General features: G+C 50.9%; 1 protein-coding gene across 6 annotated transcripts in view; it reads left to right on the forward strand.

The window, feature by feature from the left end:
* RPS6KA1 (ribosomal protein S6 kinase A1) overlaps positions 1-11,362 on the forward strand; it is a 45,716-nt gene extending 34,354 nt beyond the window's left edge. For 5 of the 6 annotated variants that reach the window (XM_030805387.1, XM_030805388.1, XM_012498549.2 and 2 more), the window contains 5 exons: positions 7,794-7,955; positions 8,195-8,271; positions 8,521-8,638; positions 9,562-9,699; positions 10,413-11,362. In XM_030805387.1, coding sequence (XP_030661247.1) covers positions 7,794-7,955; positions 8,195-8,271; positions 8,521-8,638; positions 9,562-9,699; positions 10,413-10,535 — 618 coding nt within the window. In that variant the 3' untranslated portion in view covers positions 10,536-11,362. The remainder of the gene's footprint in view (positions 1-7,793; positions 7,956-8,194; positions 8,272-8,520; positions 8,639-9,561; positions 9,700-10,412) is intronic. The other variant, XM_030805389.1, reaches the window with a different exon arrangement.
* Positions 11,363-11,819: the final 457 nt, after the last annotated feature.

Raw genomic sequence — 11,819 nt, forward strand, 5'->3', positions numbered from 1 at the left:
GAATTTGTCTGTCGGCTGCCTCCTGGATCATTTACGTTATTTCTCCATTGTCTATATTTCCTGTAAACCTCAAGTTGCTCTAACATCATTATTAGCTTCAGCTTTTTGCGGGGGATGGAAATGAAGTTCAGATGGCTAAGGTTGGGCCGAGCATGGTGGCTCATGCCTGTAATCCCAGCACTTTGGGAAGCCAAGGTGGGCAGATCACTTGAGGCCAGGAGTTCAAGACCAGCTTGGCCAACATGGTGAAACCCCATCTCTACCAAAAATACAAAAATTAGCCAGGCATGGTGGCCCATGCCTGTAATCCCAGCTACTCTGGTGGCTGAGGAATGAGAATCACTTGAACCTGGGAGGCAGAGGTTGCAGTGAGCTGAAATCACACCACTGCACTCCAGTCTGGATGACAGAGCAAAACCCTGTCTCAAATAAAAAATAGAAATAAAAAAAAAGAAGGCCAAGGTCATCCAATCTATGGAGGTACACTTCACAGTGCATCACATCCACGAGTGCACAGTGTCATGCTGCCCACCTTTTTTTATTTTTATTTTTTATTTATTTATTTTTGAGACGGAGTCTCGCTCTGTCGCCCAGGCTGGAGTACAGTGGCACGATCTCAGCTCACTGCAAGCTCCACCTCCCGGGTTCACGCCATTCTCCTGCCTCAGCCTCCCGAGTAGCTGGGACTACAGGTGCACGCCGCCACACCCAGCTAATTTTTTGTATTTTTAGTAGAGACGGGGTTTCACCGTGTTAGCCAGGATGGTTTCGATCTCCTGACCTTGTGATCTGTCCACCTCGGCCTCCCAAAGAGCTAGGATTACAGGCATGAGCCACTGCGCCCGGCCACGCTGCCCACCTTTAACCATAGCAGGTGGTAACTGTCCGATCTCCTTATTGTAAAGATCCTCATCTGATGGTTTCATCCTTTCAGAATCTTGCATGAGTCGAGTATTTCATTAGGGTTGTGAAAGTGGCGATGCCTGATTATGTCTAATTTTTTAAGGGAAATTCCATAAAAAAGAACTTTACCTCTTAACCAAAGCTCCAATTTGGTTACCCGCTGTGCTTTTAATTGTCATGTTTGAAGTGGCTTTGGTTTTTGAAATGCCAGTGCAATAGACTAATATTTAAACAGGTCAGAGAGTAAATGTGTTTCCTTTTTTCTGTTTTGTTCTTAAGTGAGTACTTGTTAAACTTAAAAAGGTTTAGAAGACAGGCAAGCCAGTGTACCCATGGGTCACCTGAAGCTCAAAGTAAGGAGGAACTTTCTGAAGAGGGGAGCTGCCTCCAGAGGCAGTGAGCCCCTTCCACTAGGGATGTGCAAAGCTCCAAGTATAGATAACCACTTGGTGAGGATGTTGTTGGAGGAAGTCGTCCCCTTCCTGAAGCTAGGAGTGTATGTGTCTCCAAAGTTTCTGGCTCTTTGCTAATACCGGGGCAGATGATGAGGAATGGGAAGCTCTTCTTGTTGAGATATTTGGAGGGGATACCTTGGGTTGGTTTGTCGTTAGCAGTAGCTGTGGTCTGTAAGCTGGGAGTCTCACAGGAGCTGAGGGATGGGAAGGGGATGAGCAGGGAGCAGGGTCCACTGGGACCCCTGTTTGTTTGAATATTATCTTTGTCTTGAAGCATTGCATGAACACCGAGGAGTGCACAAATCATAACGGACAAGTCAATCAATTTTCAAAAAGTGAATACACCTGTGTAACCAGTACCAGCTCAATAAACAAAGCATTTCCATTTCCCCTGGAGCCCCCCCACCTGAGGATAACCATCCTAAGCTAAATTCTAGTAGGTTCATTTTGCCCATTTTTGAGTTTATTTTTTTCTTTTTTTTTTTTTTTTTTTTAAGACGGGGTTTTGCTCTTCTTGCCCAGGCTGGAGTGCAATGGCATGATCTTGGCTCACTGCAACCTCTGCCTCCCAGGTTCAAGCAATTCTCCTGTCTCAGCCTCCCAAGTAGCTGGGATTACAGGCACCCGCCACCACATCCAGCTAATTTTTGTGTTTTTAGTAGAGGCAGGATTTCACCATGTTGGCCAGACTGGTCTCGAACTCCTGACCTCAAGCGATCCACCGGTCTCGGCCTCCCAAAGTGCTGGGATTACAGGCGCAGCCCCGTTTTTGAATTTCATACAAACTTTCTCTTTTGTATCTGGCTTCTGCCATTCAGTGTTGTCTTTTGAGATCCATCCACATTGTTTTGTGGCTGCTGTTCATTCATTTTATTGCTGTGTACAACTCTACGGTATGTATAATTGTCCATTCTCCTGTTAATAGACACCAGATAGTTACTAGATTTGTGACTATTACAAATAATTCTGTTGTGACGTTCTATCTGTTGATTGTACACCTAGCAGTGGAATTGCTGAGTCAGAGTGTTTGCGTGTTCGTCTTTAGCAGATATTGCCAAACAGTTTTCCAGAGTGCTTTTGCTAATTTACACTCCCAACAGAAGTATGTGAGAGTTCTGGTTCTTGCCAACAGTTGGTATTTTTAATGTCTTCAATCATTGCCATTCTGGTGGGTGTGGAGTGGTATCTCACTGTAGCTTTTTTTTTTTGAGACAGAGTCTCACTCTGTCGCCCAGGCTGGAGTGCAGTGGTGCGATCTCGGCTCACTGCAACCTCCTCTACCTCCTGGGTTCAAGTGATTCTCCTACCTCAGCCTCCTGAGGAGCTGGGATTACAGGCGTGCACCCACCACACCCAACTAATTTTTTTGTATTTTTAGTAGAGACAAGGTTTCACCATGTTGGCCAAGCTGTTCCCGAACTCCTGACCCCAGGTGATCCGCCCACCTCATCCTTCCAAAGTGCTGGGATTATGGGCGTGAACCACTGCGCCCGGCTCATTGTAGTTTTAATTTGCATTTTTCTGATGTTTAATGAAGTTGAGGACCTCTTTATATGTTTATTGCCATTTGGACAGCCTCTTTTATGAAATGCCTCTTCAAGTCTTTTGTCCATTTTTAAAAATTGGTTGTCTTTCCTTTGCATCTTACGTGGCAGGAGTTCATTATTTAATATATGGAGTCTTCTTAAGTCGCCAGGCCCCCTCTACGTTATTTCTATAAGGCTGTGGACACTACAATAGAGAGGGCTTCTCCCTTTAACCACATGAGTCACTTAGAACAACTTCGCCTCTTTTTTGGCTGGTCACAGGTGCCTAAATGCACGTCCTCATGCTGCTCCTGAAGATGCCGCTGCCACTGCTGCTAATGGCAGCTAACGCCACGTGCCACTTTCCACAGGCCAGGCGGGGTTCTCTGCACTTTACATATTAACTCTTCTTTTTTTTTTTTTTTGAGACAGGGTCTCACTCTGTCACCCCAGCTGGAGTACAGTGGCATGATCATGGCTCACTGCAGCCTTGACCTCCCAGGCTCAAGTGATCCTCCCTCCTCGGCAACCTGCACCCCGCATAGCTAGGACTACAAGCGTGCCACCACACCTGGCTAATTTTTAAATTTTTTTTTGTAGAGACAGGGTCTTACCATGTTGCCCAGGCTGGCCTCAAACTCCTGGGCTCAAGCAATTCTCCCACCTCAGCCTCCCAAACTGCTGAGATTTACGGGTGTGAGCCACTGCACCCAGCCCAGAGCCTGTGCTGCTTTGAACGGCATCTGGTCTCTAGGTTTTTTTTCGTTGTTGTTTGTTTGTTTGTTTTTGAGGCAGAGTCTAGCTCTGTCGCCCAGGCTGGAGTGCAATGGCGCGGTCTCGGCTCACTGCAACCTCCGCCTCCCAGGTTTAGGCGATTCTCCTGCCTCAACCTCTCGAGTAGCTGGGACTACAGGTGCATGCCACCACGCCCGGCTAACTTTTGTATTTTTAGTAGAGACGGGGTTTCTCCATGTTGGTCAGGCTGGTCTCAAACTCCCAACCTTGTGATCTGCCCTCCTCGGCCTCCCAAAGTGCTGGGATTACAGGCATGAGCCACCATGCCCGGCCTGGTCACTAGTGCTTCTTCCCAAGCCGTCACTGTGTCTTAACATCTAGCATGATAGAGGAGTTCAGTCCAAGGCAGTTCTGGGGTTACTGTGATGTCCGTCATTTCCCAAGCCCTTTGCTAAAAATTCCCATCCTTCTCTATGAGCCTGGGGTTGAATACTATTATCAGCCGCATTTTACAAGTGAGGAAACTGCGGGCTAGAGATGTTAAATGTCATGCCCAAAACCACACAGCTATGAGTGGATGGTAAAGCCAGGATTCACACCCTGGCCTGCCCGACTCCTTCCTGTGACTGGAATCCCAACTCTCCTGGAGGTCATAGCCTATTGCTCCAGTGCCTGCATTTTGGCCTACACCTATATTTTGTTTGGCCTGCAAGATATAAGGGGTGTTTTTTGATTTGAGGTATGGTTTAGTAAGGTTTGGTAATTTGGCTGCTTTTAAAACCACTGGGGCCGAGTTGCTACGTAGCAGCTGTCAGCTGGAGCCAGGTAGCCACTGTCCTCTGTGGACTGCTTGGAGGTTCCCACTCTGCCTGGCTTCACTCATTACTTGCCCAGCCCGTTGTGATTTTCCATACAGTGAGATGTGAGACTATACTTTTCCTCCCCCCACGTACACTCCTGAGGGTCAGGTATCAGAATCACCTGTGGGGCTTTTTAAAGCTGTACTTCCCTTTCCCGACTCACCATCCCTACTATTCTGCCACTGGCAGTGGTGAGAGTTTCCTATAGGAATTTGTAGTTTCTCTATGTTGTATTAGTGTAGGAAAAAAGATCAACAACTTGAGCCGGGCGTGGTGGCTCACGCCTGTAATCCCAGCACTGTGGGAGGCTGAGGCAGGTGGATTGCCTGAGGTCAGGAGTTGGAGACCAGCCTGGCCAACATGATGAAACCCCATCTCTACTAAAAATACAAAGAATTAGCTGGGCGTGGTAGCAGACACCTGTAATCCCAGCTCCTCAGGAGGCTGAGGCAGGAGAATTGCTTGAGCCTGGGAGGCAGAGGTTGCACTGAGCCGAGATCGCACCATTGCACTCCAGCCTGGGCAACAAAAGCGAAACTCCGTCTCAAAAAAATAAATTAAAAAAAAAAAGGTCAACTTCCATATCCCTGTGTCCCAGTAGTGTCATGTGTGCCATACTAAACTGGAAAGACTATGGAATTAAGGTTAGAACTGGGTTCTGGTCTTGCCTCTGCCTCTAACCTACATGCAAGTCAATTGTCCTCTCAGGCCAGGCGTAGTGGCTCACACCTGTAATCCCAGCACTTTGGGAGGCCAAGGTGGGAAGATCACTTGAGGCCAGAGTTTAAAACCAGCCTAGCCAACAGGGTGAAACCCTGTCTCTATAATACAAAAATTAGCCGGGGGGGGGGGGCGGGGGGGGGGGGGGGGGGGGGGGGGGGGGCCTGTAGGGTGAAAGCAAAAAAAAAAAAAAAAAAAAAAAAAAAATTAGCCGGGCATGGTGGTGCACACCTGTAATTCCAGCTACCCAGGAAGCTGAGACATGAGAATTGCTTGAACCTAGGAGACGGAGGTTGCAGTGAGCCAAGATTGTGCCGCTGGCGAGACTCCATCTCAAAAAAAAAGCAGAAAATTGTCCTCTCAGAGCCTTGGTTTTCTCCTCTGTAAAATGGAGCTAATAATTCCTGTCCACCCACCGAAGTGCAGTAGGTGGCTCCAGTGAGATCATGACTGGTAACGTTCTTTGTAAACTGGGAGTTCACTTGTGCAGGGTAGTTGGTGTCCTCAACCAAGCTGAGCATCCCTGACCTCTAGGAAGAGTCCACATTCCTGGGGGCCTGGCCTTGTGCTGTGGGCATACAATTTGTTTGAAGGAGAGAGCCCACGGGACTTTCTCTGAGGCTTGGATACAGTGCATTGCTGGGGCCACCCTAACAGTGTGGCCCTTTCCCCCTCATCTACCTGGCACTTTTCTCCCTATGGAGGTGGACTGTGCTGGGCCATGTCTACCTTCTCCACAGGCTCCACGGGCATTGCTGGAGGGCTTGGAGATCAACTGAGACTATGAAAAGACTATCTGAATAAAACCAACTAACCTTCAAAACTCTGCTAATCTAAACTGCAAGGTGTCTGTCTCTGGGTTTCAGAGGTGTGATTTGTTCATTCATTGCACAAAGTTCACTTAGCATTTGCTCTGTGCTAGGCCCTGCACTGGTTGCTGAAGGTAAACGGGCATTCCACAGACATAGGGTTATGATCGTTACCGAAGGAGCCCCTGGTGGCCTGAGCTCAGGGCACCTGAGGGATGCAATGGACAGTGAGGCTGGAACAAATGATGGCTGTGCCTCTCATGTTAGGGTAGGGACTTTGGGCTTTATCTTGCAGGTAGGGAGCCTTTGAAGGTTTTTTGACAACGCCCAGGGAGGTTCCATTAGCTTAGGGGAGGAGGAGCAGGAAGATGAGAACATGAGGAGTTTAGTGTGGGATGTGTTGAGTTTGAGGCTCTGTGGAACATCCAGTGGTTGCCGTGTGGTAGGCAGTTGGATTTATGAGCCAAGACTCAGGAAAGTTCTGGACTAGGGTTAGAGATCTGAGAGGTATTGGTAATTGATAGTTAGAGGATTGACTATGAATGGAACTGTTACTCACACCTTTGATCCCAGCACTTTGAGAGGCCCAGGCAGGAGGATCACGTGAGTCCAGGGATTTAAGAGCAGCCTGGGCAACATAGCGAGACCCTGTCTCTGCAAAAAATGTTTTAAAAACTAGCTGGGTGTGGTGGCACATGCCTCTAGTCCCAGCTACTTGCGAGGTTGAGGTGGGAGGATCACTCGAGCTCAGAGATTGAGGCTGCAGTGAGCCATGAATCATGCTGCTGTACTCCAGCCTGGGCAACACAGACCCTGTCTCAAAACGAAACAAAACAAAAAAGCCTTACAGAGTGTGGGGAGGAGAAGAAATGTGGGGTGGTTCAGCCCCCTCAATTTACAGATGAGCAAACAGGGCCCAGAGGAAAGCCGTTTGCTTATGGCCTCAGCAGTGTCATTCATCCATTCATTCAACAGATATTTATTGAATACCTGCCATGTACTAGGAGCTAGTTTAAGTGCTGGGATACAGCAGTGAGCAAAACACTCAGAGAGCTTACATTCCAATGGGCAGACTCAGAAAACAAATTAAATTTTATGTTAAGTAGTGGGAAATGCTACAGATAAAAGTAAAGCAGTGTATTCTTTGATTTTAAAGGTAAGGAAAATAGGGCTGGGCGTGGTGGCTCACGCCTGTAATCCCAGCACTTTGGGAGGCCGAGGCGGGCAGATCACTTGAGGTCAGGAGTTTGAGACCAGCCTGACCAACATGGTGAAACCCCATCTCTACTAAAAATATAAAAATCAGCCAGGCATGGCGGCGGGTGCCTGTAATCCCAGCTACTTGGGAGGCTGAGGCAGGAGAAATGCTTGAACCCGGGAGGCAGAGGCTGCAGTGAGCTGAGATCGTGCCACTGCACTCTGGCCTGGGCGACAGAGGGAGACTCCATCTCAAAAAAAAAAAAGAAATGACTTTTAAGATTTTGACCTAAGTAACAGGAAGGATGGAGTTGCCACAAGGTAAGATTATGTGATGAGTAGGTTTTAGGGGAGAATTGAGAGTTCAGTTTTGGACAGGTTAACTTAGGGCTACCTGTAGACACCTACACGGAGTCAGTAGCAGCAGCAGTAAGACCCTCATTTCAGCCCCTTCCCCTTCTCTCGGATGCCAGGTCCATGCACCCGCCCCTCTGCACCCTGTCTGTGTAACTTCCTAATCCCTGGCAGCTGACCTGGGCCACTAGCCGCCTCCCCACACTGAGAACTGACCCAGCCCCCTGCCCCTAGGTTGTGCACAGGGACCTGAAGCCCAGCAACATCCTGTATGTGGACGAATCCGGGAATCCCGAGTGCCTGCGCATCTGTGACTTTGGTTTTGCCAAACAGCTGCGGGCTGAGAATGGGCTCCTCATGACACCTTGCTACACGGCCAACTTCGTGGCGCCCGAGGTGAGTGGCCCAGCCTCCTCAGCTGTAAGAGTGAGGGGGAATTGGAGGCCTTGTGCCCCCTCCCAGAGGCCTCACATTAGCCAGGACTCCAGTCTCTGTGACCTTGGCCCAGCTGGCAAAGGAAGATCTAGCAGGTGCCTGGGACCCTTGTCCTGCCCTTGAGGGGAGTAACAGGAAACATCTGTGGCGATTTTCTACCGCCCCCCCCAGACTGACCACCTCCCCTGCCCTGTTGCCAGGTGCTGAAGCGCCAGGGCTACGATGAAGGCTGCGACATCTGGAGCCTGGGCATTCTGCTCTACACCATGCTGGCAGGGTGAGTGCCCTGGCCTGGATGCTTCCCCACTCCTGCAGCCCTAGCATTTGGGCTGAGTGGTGCTTGTCTGATAGGAATGGCTCAGCCAGCCCTGCCCCAGAATGGTCTGGAAATAGAGACATGCTCCTGCCTCCAGGAGCTCTACCTTGGGAGTACCCCATCTGAGGGGGAGACAGAGCCTCCCACCGCAGCCCCAGCCCCGGTATGGAGGCCAGAGTCTGCACCTAGACCGTACGGGCTTTTCTGCAGATACACTCCATTTGCCAACGGTCCCAGTGACACACCAGAGGAAATCCTAACCCGGATTGGCAGTGGGAAGTTTACCCTCAGTGGGGGAAATTGGAACACAGTTTCAGAGACAGCCAAGGTGAGTCTGTACAGCCTGCGTGGGCTTATTTGGAGGAGGGAGGCAGGGTCCCATCCCAGGGCTTTTCAGCAGTTCATGAACAGCCTCATTTCTCCAAGTGGATGTTCCACAAACCCCTGTTGCTGTATTTGTCCAAGTGGAAGATTCCCAGGCAGACCACCGCCACCTCCGCACCTTGTTGGGGTAACCTGGTGATCATTCATTGGCGCTCCTCATTCTGGACCCTGTGGGGGCACCGAGGGCTGCATCATCACAGTCCCGGCCTTGTGGAAACCTAGTGTAGTGAGGGATACAGGTTTGCACACAAGCGGCAGACATGCCTGGAGGCACAGATAGGTGGACGCTCTTGGCCAGGGGTGTGGACCGTGGAGACACAGCACAGAGCAACTGGCCATGCCAAACAGAGCCTCCTCGGAGGAAGTAGCACGTGAGCTTTCAGTATTAGCAACAGTTTTTGGTTACTGGGAACCCGTATGCCAGACAGAGTTGAACCCTCTATGTACGGCCACCTCACATCAACCTGTGAGGCAGGGAGTGGTTATTCCTATTTCTCAGCAGGGAAACTGAGGCTCAGAGAGTTGAAGGAACTTGCCCAGGGCACTCACTTGATGAGTGCAAAAGGCGGGTTTTGAACCTGAATCTGACCCCAAACCTGAGGCTTTTCCCACCTTCCCACATGGCTTTTTGAAGGCAAAGGAGAAATGGAAGGGTGTTCCAGGACGAAGGGCCTAGAGCAGCGAAGGCCCAGCGACAGGAACCTTGGCTGTGTGCAGGGAGCCCTGGAGCAGAGTGGAGAACGGATCCCAGGGGCTGCTGCAAGGGTTCAGGCGGGAGCTAGCAGGAGATGGTTGCCCTCCTGTGCCCCATCAGGGGCCTGCTCCCCTGCAGCCCTCCCACCACCCCCTTGCCCACTGTGTCCCCAGGACCTGGTGTCCAAGATGCTACACGTGGATCCCCACCAGCGCCTCACAGCTAAGCAGGTTCTGCAGCATCCATGGGTCACCCAGAAAGACAAGCTTCCCCAAAGCCAGCTGTCCCACCAGGACCTACAGCTTGTGAAGGTATGGCCACCCTTGGGCCGCTGGGCATCTGGGGGGTCAGCCCAAGGTGGCATGGTCAGGGACTTGTGAAAGAGCCAGGCAATGCCATGTCTGTACCAAGCACCATGAGGTGGAACATAGGAGAAGACACAGCCCTGCCGTCAGGGAGCCTAACACGCTACAGTGTCACGGTGCACTCAAAGCCCCCAGTCCTCTGGAAGACACAGCTGCTGACCTCTGAATCCTCCAGTCTGATGGGGGAGGCAGGACCCATGACCATAAAGGACCACTGAGGCTGGATGAACAGTGGGCTAGGCTGGGCGCGGTGGCTCACACCTGTAATCCCAGCATTTTGGGAGGCCGAGGTGGGTGGATCACAAGGTCAGGAGTTCAAGACCAGCCTGACCAAGATGGTGAAACTCCATCTCTACTAAAAATACAAAAATTAGCCAGGCATGGTAGCAGGTGCCTGTAATCCCAGCCATTTGGGAGGCTGAGACAGGAGAATCACTTGAACCCTGGGGGCGGAGGTTGCAGTGAGCCAAGATTGTGCCACTGCACTCCAGCCTGGGTGACAGAGTGAGACTCTATCTCAAAAAAAAACAAAAACAAAAACAAAACAAAAATCAGTGGGCTGTGGAACACTGAGAGGGGCTGGCCTACCCTTGGGGCATGCATCCCCTCCCTGCTACATCTCCCACCATTGTGACCTGACCTCCCCCGTTCTCTTTCAGGGAGCCATGGCTGCCACGTACTCCGCACTCAACAGCTCCAAGCCCACCCCCCAGCTGAAGCCCATTGAGTCATCCATCCTGGCCCAGCGGCGAGTGAGAAAGTTGCCATCCACCACCCTGTGAGGCACCAGGACATTCAGGCCACAGGGCGGTGCTAGCTTGACGGAGGCAGCATGCTTCCCAGAGGGGGCAGGCCGGAGCCACAGGGCCAGAGGGAGCTGGAACCCGGGGGGCCGGGGAAGCCGCCAGCCCAGAACACCCCTAGTGAGGGTGTGAGAAGTGCCTTCTCCTTCCCCAGGATGGACTCTTCTCAGCTCAGGCTCTGCTGGTGGAAAGCGATTCACTGTATAAACTCTTTTTTATGGAAAAAATGGCATCGACCACCATGGATTTTTACAAGATCCATTTGCCTTTCTGGGAGCAGAAACAGCCATTGCAGCCCCAGGAGGGGAACTGAGTCACGTTGGGGCTCTCTGAGACTCTTTAGAGCAGCTTTGGGATCCCACCCTGGGGACCCCCACGATTGGCCATCTGTAGCCATCTGCACACACCTCCAAGACAGTCCAGTGTCACCTCTCTCAGAGCCTCTGGCTGTTTAGCAGAACTCATTTTATCCCCAATCAGCTCCTTTTCCGTTCTGTTCTGCTGGGAGTTCTAGAACCACTTCCTGCTACAGGAGGGGACTCATGCCCTGCTGGCTTCCAGCTTCAGGCACCAGCATCCACCTCGGCTCTGCCAGTGGATCCCCTGCGGTCAGGCTGGGCAGCCCCAGAGAGCGGATGTGGAAAGCACTTTTTGGCTGACTTCATTTGGGGTTGGCAACAGGACAGAGTTCACAGGAGGTCAGTGGCCGGGCCATGAGGGACAGGGGCTTTTTTCATTTCTTCTTCAGCTGGTTACTCAGGGTTCGTCTGTCCATGGCCTTTCTAATAAACTGTTGAGTTGAAGCATGCTCTCCTCCACTCTTCATCCCTGAATTTACCCTCTCTGTGCTATCGGATGTTGAAGACATTGGCAGTGACAGAAAATGGGCCAGGGCCAGTTAGCCCAGCTGCTTGGAACCAGGTCATCTGGGGAGTGTGTGGGAATCCCGCTGGCCTGGCCCACGCGTTCCTGCCAGGGGATTCCATTATGGTATTGATAACAGTATTATTAGCCACTGGTGACCAAGTGCCAGGCACTATGCCTGGGCCTCACATGAATATCTCATTTAATCTTAACCCTGTGAGGTAGATGCTCTATATTATCCCTGTTTTATAGATGGGGAAACAGGCTCAAGTTGGGGAATGACATTTTCTCATGCAGTATTTTCTGAGCACTCATTCTGGCCCTGTTCTGGATGCTGATGAACCAGGTAAAGAACAAGGTCATTCTGTCCAGGGGTCTTACCTCCCAGTAGGGGAAATG

Source organism: Nomascus leucogenys, chromosome 24 (genome assembly GCF_006542625.1).
Source record: "Nomascus leucogenys isolate Asia chromosome 24, Asia_NLE_v1, whole genome shotgun sequence".
NCBI classification, from domain to species: domain Eukaryota; kingdom Metazoa; phylum Chordata; class Mammalia; order Primates; family Hylobatidae; genus Nomascus; species Nomascus leucogenys.